Source organism: Carcharodon carcharias, chromosome 34 (assembly GCF_017639515.1).
Source record: "Carcharodon carcharias isolate sCarCar2 chromosome 34, sCarCar2.pri, whole genome shotgun sequence".
In the NCBI taxonomy this organism is placed as follows: domain Eukaryota; kingdom Metazoa; phylum Chordata; class Chondrichthyes; order Lamniformes; family Lamnidae; genus Carcharodon; species Carcharodon carcharias.
The window spans coordinates 18,845,691-18,862,102 of record NC_054500.1 but is presented as its reverse complement, the minus strand read 5'-3'; the positions used below and the strand labels follow the sequence as shown (position 1 = coordinate 18,862,102).

General features: G+C 46.4%; 1 protein-coding gene across 1 annotated transcript in view; it reads right to left on the bottom strand.

Moving 5' to 3' along the window:
• Window positions 1-247: 247 nt before the first annotated feature.
• The window catches only part of LOC121272651 (TNF receptor-associated factor 3-like), a 61,677-nt gene continuing 45,512 nt past the window's right edge, over window positions 248-16,412 (bottom strand). Inside the window, exons 6-11 of the mRNA XM_041179353.1 lie at window positions 16,002-16,079; window positions 11,357-11,431; window positions 9,947-10,039; window positions 7,799-7,939; window positions 5,701-5,890; window positions 248-1,402 (exon numbers count right to left, since the gene is read on the bottom strand). Coding sequence (XP_041035287.1) covers window positions 825-1,402; window positions 5,701-5,890; window positions 7,799-7,939; window positions 9,947-10,039; window positions 11,357-11,431; window positions 16,002-16,079 — 1,155 coding nt within the window. The 3' untranslated portion in view covers window positions 248-824. The remainder of the gene's footprint in view (window positions 1,403-5,700; window positions 5,891-7,798; window positions 7,940-9,946; window positions 10,040-11,356; window positions 11,432-16,001; window positions 16,080-16,412) is intronic.

The following is a 16,412-nucleotide window of genomic DNA, read 5'->3' as shown; positions in this document are numbered from 1 at the left end:
TGAGGGGTCACAGTTTAAGAATAAGGAGTCGCCTTTTTAAGATATTGGAGAGGAGGAGAAATTTTATCTCTCAGGAGGTTGTTAGTCTGTGGAATTCTCTTCCCCAGAGAGCACTGGAGGCTGGGACATGGGATATATTTAAGGCTGAGTTAGACAGACTTTTGATAGGCAAGGGAGTCAAGGGTTATGACAGGCAGACAGCAAAGCACAGCTGAGACCACAACAAGATCAGCCATTGAATGGCGGAGCAGGCTCTGTATGGCCTACTCCTGCTCCTAAGTCCTTTGTTCCTGGGGGATGCCTACAATTGGGTGCACCTATCCTCCTTCCCTTCCTCACCGCTAACTGGTAGGAGCGGGGGGAGGGGAGCTGCCATAGATTTTCAAACCCCTCTATGGCCTCACACCTCCTTAGCTCTGTTACCAGCCTCCTGCTCTACAACCCTCCAAGATCTTGGCATTCCACAAGCTCTGGCCTCTTGCTCCACCAATGGCCATACTTTCAGTTGCCTGAACCCTAAGCTGTAGAAAAGGGTCATAGAGAGAATACACCAATTATCAATAACTAATAACACTGCTGTGCATATATTTATACATGTGTATATATATTATAATATGAAATTGCTTACGTAGATTTAATATTATTTACAAAAGGAATTATTACACTTCCATAATTTATTATCGTGGCCCCAGATCTTAGTGCAAAGAGGTGAAAGACATCTTTTGTACATCGCATGCACTGTGCCTCGCATGGTCCCAAAAAGCTTTCACTGTGATCGATCGTAGGACTATTGCACAATTGGACGCGGACCGGGCAAAGGGGTTTCAGGGCTCCAAAGAGTCCGAAACGTCCACCGCTATCTTGATGAAAATGGTGTCGTCCTTTATGTAATGGTGCATTTCGTTCTCCAGCACCGTCTGAGTCACAAAGAGCGGGCAGCCCGACGCGATGTTCATTTCCGTGTGGGGCCTCCGGAAGCTGGTGCTGTTGGGGTCGGGTTTGAACGTGTCCGACACATGCATCCTGGACGGTCCCTGGTCCAGCAAGGTGAGCGTCACCTTCTGCCTGAACGGCCAGGGCAGCAGAGGGTCATACTCGCCCCGCATCACCACGAAGAATAGCGACAGGTGGGTGCCCTTGCCCATGCCGTCCCCGTTGAGGTACACCCGGGCGCACATCTTGTATCCAAACGGGCTGGTGTAGAACGGCTGGCTGTAGAGCGAGAGCGTCTTGCCAGACACTGCCTCCTGTTTCCGCCGTGTGTAATCCCGGATTTTCCAGATGAGCTGCCCGTTGTAGCTCGCCGTCTCCAGCAGCTGAAAGCGCAGGTCGATCTCGGCCAGCCTCACCTCATGGACGCTCAGCATGTTGTCATGTTGGCTGACTTGATGCTCAACCGACGCTGAAATGGAAACCGGCGGCATTTTATTTCCCAACGCTTTGCCGTTTGAACACTCAAATAAAGAATCAAATTTGGTTTAAAATCCATGCTTAAAGCGTCATTTGATTAACTCTATCTGCTTTTTCTACTCTTTCCAGGTGTCAGCTGTGGTTTAGTGGTTGGTGCACCTGCTTCTAAGTTGGAAAGTGCAAAATGATGCTTTGGTGCAGCATTGAGGGACTGCTACACTGTCAGGGGTGCTGTCGTTTGGATGAAGTTAAATTACAGACTTGTCTGCCCTCCTTAGGTGGATACAAGATATCCCATGGCACTGCTCGAAGAAGAGCAGGTGAGCTCTCTCCTAGTTCCCTGGCCAACAGACATCTCTAAACATTTTGCTGTTTGTGGGAGCAAGTGCACAAATCCTGTTTTCTACCCGGTAACAGTGGCTGCACAAAAAAGTATAGACCCTGGGCTAAGGAGCAGCCTGATCAAAGTTTTTGATATATTTAAAGAAACTATTTCCGTTGGTTGGGGAGTCTAGGCCTAGGGGGTCATGTTCTAAATATGCTTTCAGGAGTGAAATGAGAAAACACAAAGGGTACCCGGAGTTTGGAACTCTTTCCTGCAAATGGTTATTGATGCTGGCTCAATTGTTAAATTCAGGGTCGCAGCGCCAAATTTTGAGATGCAGGAGTCCTAAGAAATTTCTAAATCTATCATATGTTGTTTTCCTATGTATTAATTATCTGAGTCCCCAAACGTCAGTAAGTGAAAGAGATCAGCGCTGGTAGCAATTCTATTTCAAACCACGCGGTATTTTGAATCATTAGTCTTTAGCATCACTCGAATTTCATTACACAACAGTTTAATTATTTAATTCAAGCCATTAAAAACACGACTTGCAGAAAACTTTACTTACTTCTGACTGGGGGATGGTATATAGAGGGGCCACTGCTTTTCTTGATTTCTATTTATAACCTAGACCTGGGCGTACAAGGCACAGCTTCGGAGTTTGAAGATGATGCAAGACTTGGAAGCATTGGGAGCTTTGAGGAGGATAGTGTTGGATTTCAAGATGATATTGACATGCTGGTGGAATGGGGAGACATGTGGCAGATGAAACTTAATGTAGGGGAAGGATGAGGGAGGGAATTGGGGAGAGGGGAGAGGAGGGGGAGAATGGGTTACGGAAGGGGGAAGAGAAAGAATGTGGGGTGGGGGAGGGTTGAGGCAGGGAGGAGGAATGGAATAGGGGAAGGAATTAGAGGGAGGTGAAGAAGTATGGAGGATTTGGGGGGTAGGGGAGGGAATGGGGAGGGGGAAGAAGGTTGGGAATTGCGGGGGGCGGTGGGGGGGGGAGAAACGGTGTGGGGTGAGGAAGGAAGTGGGTGGATTCTGACCCGCTTCCTCGGGTTACAGGGATGAGGGGTGCGGAGCAGCCTCTGGGAGGGTACATTTAAGTACAGGGTGCAATTCCTGCAGTCAGGAGGCGTCACCAATAAGAGCCGCTGATGAACCCTCAGCAAAGAGGCTTCATCGTTTACGGAATGAACAAAGGACAGGCAAATCAGTGCAAAGTATTTTTCCCCTTAGAGCTAACTCCACCCCTACCTCCCCCCAACTTAATAACACCAGAGAGCCATAGTAATGAAAGATGGTCCCCACACGCCCATACACAGGGAGTGCAGTTTACCCATCTTCAAACAGACATGTTATGGTGGCAATACCTTAATCGTAACAAGCTTTTCCTGTTAGAAAAACAAAAATTGCTGCATAAACTCTGCAGGCCTGACAACATCTGTGGAGAGGAAGATAAGAGTTAACGTTTCGAGTCCGTATGAATCAAGGAAGAGTCTGAAGAAGAGTCAGGCGGACTCGAAGCGTTAACCCCTGTCTTCCTTTCCGCAGATGCTGAGTTTGCCCAGCAATTTTTGTTTTTGTTTCAGGTTTCCAGCATCTGCAGTGTTCTGCTTTTAAGCGTTTCCTGTCAATTGTGCGTTGTGGTGTTTAGGAGGAAAAGGGAGACAGTTCCATGGAATTGTTATTATTCTTTCTGCCATTGAGCAGGTCCAGTCAGTTATTCCGACGAAAGCTGCTTGGGAACTTCCTGAATTTGAAACACTGAATAAAGTGGACAGGGAGTGAGGTTCCTTTCTGTTGCCCTGCCTGACCGCCGCACTCCCCCAACCCCCCCCCCCACCCCCCCGTGAAACTCCTTCACCAATTGGGAACCTCGCAACAACTTTTTATGGCCAATCCCAGGGCCCACGTAACTTTCGGACTGGAGTGTAAAATTGGGAGGGGAAAGAGCGCACAAAAGATATCAGGACACTGGCTTAAACATAAGGCTGCAACCTCCTCCCACCACCTTCAGGACACATACAGATTGTTTATACTTGGCACTGTAGTCTATTTATATATATATATATATATATATTATTTTTTGCTAATTAAGCTTTCCCTAATTGCTTTAAAGACATAAATAGCATTCCAGTTCCCGATTGCTGACACTTGTGCTCTCAATGCTCATTTTTGGTGGTTATACATTCTGACTGTTTTAACTTCCCCCCCCCACAACCCAAAATTTGGATATTGCTCAACTAACACATGCCTGCTGCAGAAAATTGCACCGAGACAGCAGAACAAGTGAAAAGGGATTTCTTAAAGCATGACACACCGTGAGAGGAGACATGACAAGTTACAGAAAGCCTTTAGTTAATCTGTGATTGAGCTCATTGTACAAAGTGGACACATCTATGGAACCAAATAATGATTCTTACTCCCCCCCCCACTCCACCTCCACCGCTTCCAATCTCCTCCCCGCTCCCCAAACCCGCGCCCCACCCCGCTCAAGCTCCCCAACAGCAGCTCGGCAACACGTGAAATTGGACTGATAGACAGGCTTCAAAACTCTAAGATAGAAGCAAAATGCTGCGGATGCTGGAAATCCGAAACAAAAACAAAAATAGCTGGAAAAACTCAGCAGGTCTGACGGGTTCTGCGGAGAGGGACACAGTTAACGTTTCGAGTCCGCATGACTCTTCAACAGAACTCATTTCTGATGAAGAGTCATACGGACTCGAAACATTAACTGTGCTCAGTTCCGATGAAGAGTCATACGGACTCGAAATGTTAACTGTGCTCAGTTCCGATGAAGAGTCATACGGACTCGAAATGTTAACTGTGCTCAGTTCCGATGAAGAGTCATATGGACTCGAAACGTTAACTGTGCTCAGTTCCGATGAAGAGTCATACGGACTCGAAATGTTAACTGTGCTCAGTTCCGATGAAGAGTCATACGGACTCGAAACATTAACTGTGCTCAGTTCCGATGAAGAGTCATACGGACTCGAAACTCTAACTGTGCTCAGTTCCGATGAAGAGTCATACGGACTCGAAACATTAACTGTGCTCAGTTCCGATGAAGAGTCATACGGACTCGAAACGCTAACTGTGCTCAGTTCCGATGAAGAGTCATACGGACTCGAAACGCTAACTGTAGCCCTCTCCGCAGACGCTGTCAGACTTGCTGAGTTTTTCCAGCTATTTTTGTTTAGGCTTCAAAACTCCTCGTTCTGAATTTTTAATTTTGAAGCCGGTCTGTCAGGTTCTAAGCTCTGGCTGCTCAGTGTGGATGACGAGAACTCAGTTTAAATGACAATAAATTTAATTTAAAAATAACGCATCTCCTGCTGAAGACAGAGACGAGAAGAATTTTTTTTCTCTCAGAGGGGTCCTGAATCGTTGGAACTCTCTTTCCCCTGAGAGGCAGGGCCATTGAATATTATTCTTAAGGCCGAGGTAGATAGATTCTTGACTAACAAGGGAGTCAAAGGTTATCGAGGGGGTAGGCCGGAATGTAGGGTTAAGACCACAATCAGATCAGCCATGATCTTATTGAGTGGCGGAGCAGGCTCGAGGGACTGAATGGCCCACTCCTGCTTCTAATTCGTTTGTAACACCCGCCAATTCTGTAGTGAATCCTGATTTGGCGTGAACACTGATCTCTGTGAAGCTGGTTATCTTTGAACCTGCCCCTTTGTTTTAAACACTGGGGCCAATGCTTGATTAAAATACCCTGTACAAAACCAACTTGAATATACATCTTTAGTGCTGCACAGCAGCCCCTTGCTCTGTGGCTTCTTTCTGAACTATACCCATGATGGAGCGTAGACTAGATCTAACCCAATGTACGGAATGGTTTTCACCCTAAAAAAGTGGACTGAATGCAGCACAGCCAATTTACAACCCATGTTGACCCAAACCGTCTACAAATCCTTCACACTCGTTTATTCCTTAAGCTCCATTGCACTCACCTGGGCCACTGATCCCCCTATAGAGGCATGGTGATTGGCCATTTTCTAGAATTGATATCCTACGGGATAGGTTTCCTGTGTTATACCGTATGGACAGGATGCCTTGTTGTAAATCTTCCTGTACCTTGTGTCTCTCCAACAGCTCACGCTCAACCTGTTGCAGCTTACTGGTGTGTACAGCCAGTGTTTTCTGCAACAGAAGATAGATTAGTTGTCACATGCCAGTGATGACAGTTGGATTGGACTGTGCTGCCCCGGGTAGTAACAGTAACTGTGATTGTTTAAGCTGTAGCTCCGTGGACAGATTCATTGCATGGTCTGAATTTGCTGTGTGGCACTATTCTGTGATTGGTTGAATTTGCTGTGCGGAACTATTCTGCGATTGGTTGAATTTGCTGTGTGGAACTATTCTGTGATTGGTTGAATTTGCTGTGCGGAACTATTCTGCAATTGGTTGAATTTGCTGTGTGGAACTATTCTGTGATTGGTTGAATTTGCTATGTGGAACTATTCTGTGATTGGTTGAATTTGCTATGCAGAACTATTCTGCGATTGGTTGAATTTGCTGTGTGGAACTATTCTGTGATTGGTTGAATTTGCTATGTGGAACTATTCTGTGATTGGTTGAATTTGCTATGCAGAACTATTCTGCGATTGGTTGAATTTGCGAGGTGGAACTGGAATCATAGAATGGTTCAGAAGGAGGCCATTCAGCCCATCAGGTTCCTGCTGGCTCCTTGAAAGAACGATTCACCGAGTGTTACTTCCCCACCTTTTCTCCACAGTTCTGCAATTCTTTCCTTCACAGATAATGATCTAATTCTCTTTTGAAAGCCATGGCTGAACCTGCCTCCACCACATTCTCAGGCAGCGCATTCCTGATCCTAACCACTCGCTGCATAAATAAGGTTTCCCACATGCCTAAGGTTCTGTGAAGAAGAGTCATACAGACTAACGCTGTATCTCTCTCCACAGACGCCGTCAGATCTGCTGGCTGTTTCCAGCATTGTCGGTTTTTATTTGCTCATGTGTCCATTGCCCCTTTTACCAATTACTTTAAATCGGTGCCCTCTGGTTCTCAATCCTTCCACCAATGGGAACAGTTTCTCCTCATCTACTCGAACTAGACCCCCTCATGATTTTGAACATCTCTATCAGATCTTCTCTGAACCTTCTCTTCTCCAAAGAGAACAGCCCCAACTTCTGCAACCTGTCTAAGTAACTGAAATTCCTCACCCCTGGACCCTTTCTCATGAATCTTTTCTGCACCCTCTCCAGTACCTTCACGTCCTTCCTGAAGTGTGGTGATCAGAACTGGACACAATGCTCCCGCTGAGGCTGAACCAGTGTTTGTACACATTTATCACAAAGTCCTCACTTTTGTACTTTATGGCTATATTTATAAAGTCCAGGATCCTATAAGCTTTATTAACTATTTTTTCAACCTGTCCTGCCACATTCAATGATTTATGCACATGTACACCCAGGTCCCTCTGCTCCTGAACCCCTTTTAGAATTGTACCCTTTATTTTAATTGTCTCCCCATGTTCTCCCTGCCAAAATGAATCACTTCACACTTTTCTGCATTAAATTCCATCGGCCACATGTCCGCCCATTCCACCAACCTGTCTATGTCCTTTAGAAGTTTAACACTGTCCTTCTCACAGTTCACAATACCTCCAAGTTTCGCGTCATCCACAAATTTTGAATTTGTGCCCTGTGCACCAAAGCCCTAGGTCATTAATATCGATCAGGAAGAGCAGGGTTTAAGCACCAATCCCTGGGGGACTCCGCGATAAACCTTCCCCCCAGTCGATAACGCAACCGTTCACCATGACCCTGTTCCCTGTCACTCAGTCAATTTCGTGTCCTGTGATTGGTTGAAATTGCAGGGTGGCATTAGCTGATCCATAATTGGTTCAGAACGGGGTGCAGGGGGAGGGGAGGGGGCAGCTCTTGCGAAAGTGACTTGTGATTGGTCCATCCTGTTATGTAGCATTGAAAGAAAAAAGACGTTGACCTGCAATTGGTTGATTTCGCTGTGTGTCATTGGCCTGTGATAGGATGCATTGAACTTTTTTGTATATATAGTACTGACCTGTGATTGGTTCAATTTTATCTCACTTCTGTTTACGGATTGGCTTGTTAACGACATTTCCTTCTCCATCTTTGGAATTTGATTGGCCATCTTTTGTAAGTCAATCCTTTTCTCCTTTATCTCACTCTCAAGCTCTGCAACCTGGAGATAACAGACAACCCTTTTATAAGGAGGCTTCCAATCCACAGAGGATTCTGTGGTGTTTTTACAAGGTTAACATGTATCTCTTAACTGTTGCATTGACTTATACCCTTTAATGCCCAGATTGGAATTGAAGTTTGAACTGCGGTTCAAACCAATTTGAGCCAATCAGAGGTTTTCAAATTAAGTCAGTAATTATTGCATTGACCCTATGTTGAAGCTTGGTTAGGCCAGACTTAAAGTATTACGTGCAGTTCTGGTCATTGTATTATTCACAAGGATATAGAGGCACTGGAAAAGGTACAGATAAGGCTGGTATCAGAAATGTGTGGGTATACATGTCAGGAAAGGGTTAACAGGCTGGTCTTTTCTCTCTGACTGGTGATCTAATCGAGGTCTTTAAAATTCTGAAAGGTTTCAATAGAATGGATGCAGAGAGAGCATTTCCTCTCGTGGGGAAGAGCAGAACGAGAGGCCGTCAATATAAGATGGTCCCCAAGAAATCCAATGGGGAATTCAGGAGAAACTTCTTCACCCAGAGAGTGGGTGAGAATGTGGAACTTGCTACCACAGGGAGCGGTTGAAGTGAATAGTATAGATGCATTTAACGGGGAACTAGACAAGGAGTTGAGGGAGAAGGGAATAGAGGGTTACGTTGGTGGACTTAGATGAGAGAAGGTGGGCAGAAACTCAAGTAGAACATAAACACCAGCATGGGCTGGCTGGGCTGAATAGTCTGTTCCTGTGCTGTAAACCCTGTGTAAAAGTTTAGGTTGGACACCACCATCTGAATTTTGATTTTCTTCTCTGCTTTCTTATTCTACTCCTTTTCCACATCTCCGTGCCGCTTTCAAATGGTTTTGGCATTCGGAATTCTGGGTACAGCCGTTTGGTAGTACAGAATTGCATATTGCTGAGGAAAAGAGACATGTTGAAGCTTTACACTTTGCAAGAATACCCCAATCTTGGTACACTGGCGAGCGTCCTGAGTGCGAAACGAAAAGCTTCGACATGTCTCTATTTTCAGCAACACTCAAGTTCTGGGAATGAAATAATTTGGGGAGGAGGGGGTAGTAGGGACAAGCGAATGGAGATGGTGAGTCCTGCAGACAGAGATGGGAGGGAGGGAACATGGAAGGGGGTGAGGGGTACGAGCCTGTGACTAGTGCTGGGTGGTGAGAGACTGGCTGTTATTCAGCTGATTGAAAATGTCTGTAATGCCTTTTACTGTACAAGACACAACAGCATTTATTCAGTTTGCAAATATCTCATATTGTCTGTAAAAAAAGAGGCCAAGTACATCATGAACAATGTGAGTTCCTGAGACATGCCTCTCGCTGACACATGAGCTGACCTCTGTAACATTGAGATGCCAATGAAGCCCTATCTTTCACCTTCCCCCCACCCCATGGATAGACAAGAAGCAGCCCAATAGACTCATAACAAAACCCCATTCACCCTCTCTGGGCATTCAGGAAATCAGGGGATATGGGGAGAGGGTGGGAAAGTCGAGTTGATGTAGATAAGCCATGATCTTATTAAGTATCTCTCTCCCTACCCCATCTCTGTCCCTTCCTCAGTCTCTCATCTTTTCTCTCTCCATCCTCTCTACACCCTCTCTCTCTACACCCACTCTCTCTACACCCTCTCTCTCTACACCCACTCTCTCTACACCCACTCTCTACACCCACTCTCTCTACACCCTCTCTCTCTATACCCACTCTCTCTACACCCTCTCTCTTTACACCCTCTCTCTCTACACCCACTCTCTCTACACCCACTCTCTCTACACCCACTGTCTCTCTACACCCACACTCTCTACTCCCACTCTCTCTACACCTCTCTCTACACCCTCTCTCTTTACCCCACTCACTCCCTCCTCTCTCTACAGCCTCCCCCTCTCTCTCCCACTTCCCTCTCTTCCTCTTCCCTCTCCACCCTATCCCTCTGTTTCTTCTCACTGCTCACAGTCCAGATCCATTCACACTCACAATCCAGATCCATTACCTTTTCCTCCAGTGCCTTGTTTTTCAACATCACCAGCAACAAGTGTTGTTCGACTGACTGGGTTTCATGTTCCTTTGTTCGTTGACTCATTCCCTGTTTGTACAAAGAGGGACACATTTTAACGTTGGCACTGATTAGAGAGCCTCACTCAGTCTGTGTTACAGAGCGGGATAGAGTAGGATTTGGGGTTGGGATTTGAAGTGTATTATTGAAGAACATAAGAAACAGAAGCTCGCATGAGCCATTCAACCCCTCGAACTTGTTCTGCCATTCAATAAGATCGTGGCTGATCTCCTATCTCAGCTCCACCTTCCCTTACTATCCCCATATCCCTCCATTCCCTTAGTGTCCAAAATCTATTGATCTCGGTCTTGAATACAGAGAGGAGGGGGGAGTGCATTCGCAGTTCTCTGAGTTAGAGAATGCCAACAATTCACCACCATCTGGGTGAAGAAATTTCTCCTCAGCTCAGTCCAAAATGGCCACTACCTTATCCCCCTCCCTAATGTTCATCTCTCCAGCTAGGGGAAACAGCTTGTGAGTATCTACCCTGTCAAAGCCTCTAAGAATTTTGTAAGTTTCAATGAGATCACCTCTCATTCTTCTAAACTCCAGGGAGTATAGGCCCATTCTACTCAATCTCTTCTCCTACAAGGTCCCTCTCATCCCTTATCTAGGCATTATACTGCTCTCCTGGCCCATGAACCGTTTCTGATGACTACTTCAGTGAACCTCTGTAATTGATCGCTCAAAGTTAATCTTTTGGGTGACTGCTCCACTCTGTTTATTTTGAAAAACTTGTGGCCCTTATCATAGTCATCCTTCCCCATGGTGAACAATTTGCCTGGATCTGCTTCATCCCTGCTCTTCCTGTTCCTGATATCTTCCATGAGGCCACCTCAACATCTCCAACCTTCCCAAACAGAACAAGCCCAGCTTCCTTGACCCTACTTCACAATGAAATTATTGACGATTGTTAGGAGCACAGCATTACACTTAATTACACAGGATATACAACACAGAACCAGGCCCTTCGGCCCACCTCATCTGTACTGGCATTCGTATTCCACATGAGTCCCCTTCCATCCCACATACCTCATCTCAGCCTCTCTTTCTATCCCTTTTTCTCTCATGAACTCATCTAGTTTGCTTTTTGAAGGCATCCAAGCTCTTTGCCTCCCCCTGTGCTGGTGAGTTCCACATTCTGACCACTCCCTGAGTAAAGAAATAACTCCCTTGCATTTATGGCCCTCAGTTTTAGATTCACCCACAAGAAACATTCTCTCCACACCTACCCTGTCCAACCCATTCACAAAACAGGAATGAGTCAGCATCCCTAGACATCTTCACCCCACCTCAGTCTGTGGTCTCACCTGTTGGCCATGTCGCGACCTTGAGGCAGGCACTCACCTTAAATGTGCACCCGTAGCTGCTAAATTTGCAATATCCCTCAGCCTTGGGGCTCTCTGACATCTGACCTTTGAGCTGAAAAATGCAATAAGGACAATTAGCTCATCGTAATTTAACTCAATGTAAAGAAACGCGCTGAAGACGGGCTACCTTGGGGACATTGCTGGGAAGGGAGAGGCGTTGTGGAAGCTTTTTCATCTTGCATTCATCAGGACAAATGCAAGAATGCCAAATTTCCGATTCCTCCCGCAGTATAAATCGTTGTGATTGTTTGAAATTTGGTATTCTTGTGTTTGTCCTGATGAGTGCAAGACAAAAAGCTTTGGCAACATGTCTCTCCTTTCAGCAAGGTCCAAGTTCTGTGCTACCAAGTGACTCTATTAGGATCTTATGGCAGAATCAAGAACAAGAGGAGTATAAACTTAAAAAAAAGGCTTGCATTTATGCGTCACTTTTCATGACCACTAGATGCCCCACAGCACTTTACTGCCAATGAAATAGTCACTATTGTAATGGAGGAAATGCTGAAGCCAATTTGCGCACAGCAATCTCCCACAAGCGACATGATAACAAAATGATAATCTGGTTTTATTTTTGGGGATGTTGATTGTGGGATAAATGTTGGCCAGGACACCGGGGGGGGGGAACTCCCCCTGCTCTTCTTCAAAATAGTGTCACGGGATCTTTTACATCCGCCTGAGAGGGCAGACGGGGATTTACGATTTAACGCCGATTCAACTGAAAGATGGCACCTCCGACACTGCGGGACTCCCTCGGTGTGGCACTGAAAGGTCAGCTTTGATTTATTTGTGCTTAAGGCCTTGGAGCGGGACTTGAACCTGGAACCAGAGGCAAGAGCGCTACCAGCTGAGACACAATCAACTGTCCAATGACAGCTTGGCCTCAGGGCTGATATAAGGAAGCACTTCCTCACATAAAGGCTAATGGAAACCTGGAAAACACTTCCCTCAAAAAGGGGTTGTGCAGGCGGAGTTGGTATCAGTTGGCTATTAATAGAACAGATTGATAGATTTTTGCTGAGTAAGGATATTAAGAGTTATGGAACCAAAGCAGCTAGATAAAGGTAAGGGACAGATCAGTAAAGATCTAAATGGAACGATGGAACAGCCCCAAGGGGCTGAAAGGCCTCCTCCTGTTCCTACATTCGGAACCGAGGACCCCTGAGAAATTTGGCATCGTGGAAAAACGAATGATCACCAAAGGTCCAACTTTAGTTCCTCGGGCCCCGAAGAACATCTTTTAATTCAGTTGAAGCCTTTGTATGGAGGGGAAATCCCAGCAGAAATGTCAATAACCATAAACGTGTGATATGTGCCACAGTTAAAATTGAAACTGAAAAATGAGAAAGGTCGTAAGAATTTCCACTGATCTGCAGTTTCTTTTTTGCGCTGCCTGGTGAGCTGAAACCTGGGGCGAGAAAGGCTTCCATTATTCATCCTGTGACAAGAGGTCACGAGAGGAAGAACTCACATTTGTGTAGCGCCTTTCGCCACCCCAGGCTGGAACACGGCAGGTTTCAACGGCACACCTTCCGAGCCCCGTGACCTCGACCACCTCGAAGGTCAAGGGCAGCAGGCCCATGGGGAACACCAACACCTGCAAGTTCCCCTCCAAGTCTCACACCACCCTGACTTGGGAATATATCGGCCGTTCCTTCACTGTCGCTGGGTCAAAATCCTGGAACTCCCTCCCTAACAACACAGTGGGTGTACCTACACCACATGGACTGCAGCGGTTCAAGAAGGCAGCTCACCAACACCTTCTGAAGGGGCAGTTAGGGACGGGCAATAAATTCTGGCCTAGCCAGCGACGCTCATTTTTAACAATTTATTGATGGGATGTGGGCGTCGCTGGCTAGGCCAGCATTTATTGCCCATCCTTAATTGCCCCTTGAGAAGGTGGTGGGTGAGCCGCCTCCTTGAGCCGCTGCAGTCCCTCTGCATTTTCTGTCTTTTTATTCTTTCAGATCTCATGAAAAAATAGACAAAAAGTTCTTTTGAGGGGCAGTCACTGACGTAATGTAGGAAACGCGCAAGCCCATTTGCGCACAGCAAGCTCCCACAAACATCTGGACGATTAAAAGGTCACCTAGTAATTGTGATGTACATTGAGGGGGCAAATATCGGTGATGGTGGGACCAACTTGGCAGTTTTTTTTTGAAAGGGGTCTTATTTTACATCTACCCGAGAGGAGGGCCAGAGCATTGTCTCATTGGAAAGACAGCACTTCAATAGGGCTGCATGGGGAGTGTTTTTGATTTTTGTACTTCAGACTGGAGTAGGGACTTGAACCCACAGCCGCTATGATACAGAAGCAAGTGCGTTGCCAACTGTGCCACGAGAAAAGCCAGTGATGATGGAGACGATGCTATCAGTCACAATCTATCTGTTGACGTTTGTAAAAGTCTGTCGATTTGTACCTCTCACCTCAACTTTCACATGTGCAAACTTCTGCATCTCACTTAACACAGACAAGGGAGAAATAGAAATCAGTCACATTTACACTGAATTAGTCTGACCTTGAGGGTGAAGGTGAGAAATTACACATCGCCAGCCTACAGGGAAACTTCCCCAGCAATGAGCGTCTCAAATATTAGGTGCGGTGAATCATCTGGTCAGACACATAAACAAACGGTTCTTATATCGAGCCCTCGATATAGAGAAATGCCGCAGAGTGCTTCAAAGATCAGTAAAAATGGCCAATAAATGCCAGGAGTTAGGGTAATTATCCACAGTCTGGTTGAAGGGGTGGGCCTTGAGGAGATACAAAGGCCTAAAGAGAGAAAATGAGGTCGGGAGGAGTTCCAGAGACAGATGAAAGAAAGATGTCAATTTATCCTTTTTCTCCTTAGGCAGTCCCTCGGGGATGGAGGATGATTTGCTTCCACTCCGGTTGGATGGGTTCGGAGGTGGCTGATCAGTCTGATGCGAGATCTGCAGACTCTGCCCCGTGTGGAGCAGGTGGTGCTGGAGGGGTTGGGTGGGTGGGTTGTTTGGGGGAGGGGGAGGGGGGTTTGTGCTCCCCCGATTCCAACGCCTCGGCTTCACCTCTGCACCTTCCCGACCACGTCTCTCCTTGCGCTCGGTGCCTTCCCGGATGAACCCTCTCTGTTTTGGTCGGTCACAGGTCAGGGCCTCCCGTGAGTGGGCGGGGATCTCTGACCTCTTCGGGGATGCTTTGAGGACATCCCAGAAACGTTTCTGCCGTCCGCCCGGGAGTATCTCACCGTGGCCGAGTTCCGAGTCAGGCATTTGCTTCAGGGCTCCGGTGGGAAACATCCGAGTGCCATGTCCTGCCCGGCATAGTTGGTTTTGAGTCATCAGCGCCTGGATGCTGGGCATTCATAACCTGGCCTAACAGGTTGATTATCATCCTTCCAATGCTCCTGATGGCAGGCGGTAAGAGCTGGCCAGTTTCTTGGTCAGCCATCCTGCAGAAGGCCATGGCAAACCACTAATACTTTGCCAAGCGTAATCACGGACCAATCCAATGGAAACCCATGGTCACCAATGACCTCTTAGGGCCTGCTACCTGGAGAAGATAGCGAGCGGTAATGTCCAGTGGTACAGAGGGAGCCCAGGACAAGGGAGCTTAATGTTAAAATTAGAGACAGGTCTTTTAGGAGTGAAGTCAGTAAAACCTTATTCTCAGAAACTGAAGCAGAAAGCTGCAGCACTCTTCCCCAGAAAGGCTGTTGATTCCGTGGGGATGGGTCAACTGCAAGTCCCTCTCCGAGCCACTCACCATCCTGACTTGGAAATATATCGGCCGTTCCTTCACTGTTGCTGGGTCAAAATCCTGGAACTCCCTCCCTAACAGCACTGTGGGTGTACCTACACCACAGGGACTGCAGCAGCTCAAGAAGGCAGCTCACCACCACCTTCTCAAGAGGCAATTAGGGATGGGTAATAAAAATGCTGATCCAGCCAGCGACACCCACATCCCATGAAAGAATCGATTTGAAAAAACTGACAACTTCAAATCTGAGATCGATGGAATAAAAACAGAAAATGCCGGAAAAACTCAGCAGGTCTGACAGCATCTGTATAGAGAGAGAGAGAGAGAGACAGAGATAACGTTTTGAGTCCAATATGATCTGGTTTTATATTTTTTTGCTTCTGTTTGTGTTTTTATTTCAGACTTCCAGCATCCACGGCATTTTGCTTTTACCCGAGGTTGATGGATTATTTTTAGGGAAGGGGTTGGAACTACGATGGAGTTAAGAGCCAGATCAACCACAGTCTAAGAAAATGGCAAGACAGGCTTGAGGGGCTGAATGGCCATCTCTGCACCTATGAAAAGTCAATGAAGAAATAATAATGTATGCCAGTGAAGCTAGAATTAATTACAATTCTACGTTCTTGAAACTTAAAGAACACTTTTTTGTTAAATGGGTGCGTGGGAGCTATTATTAATGAAAATAATCTCTTCTCAGATTCAAACACCAGTAAACCATCTCCCCTGTTGGAAAGGCATACAAGATTACACGAACAGATGAACATCCTCACTGCCGCCTACCTATTACTTTCCATAGCTTGCTTTTCTTTCTCTTAACAAAAGGTTGAGGCAATAGTTTAACCCGCTTCCCTTCGAGAATCTCTGCAAACCCAGAAGAACTTCTTACCTCAGCCTTGCGAACACACACCCCACCGTTTTTCAGGCTGGTGATCAGAGTTGACGGACACTCGGTGTCTTCATGTGCCTGAAAGAAAAATTAAGTCCATCTATTGATAAAAGGATAATAAATTAAACCTACGGGCGAAATTTGACAGTTCTCCAAGCAGCGGGTTTCCACTGTCTACCTGCCTGCCCGACCTGTGTCCAGTTTACCGGGGGGGGGGGTGGGGGGGGTTGCAGTGATAGGGTTGCCAACTCTTATTAAAGGTACTCCTGGAAGTTTAATCACATGACTTGCCCACATGCTCCAGCCAAAGATTCACGACACTCAGAGAAGAAATTCCTCCTCATCTCCGCCTTAAATGTACGTCCCTTATTTGGAACTATGGTGACGTACTGCCTCCCTACACCAATCAGA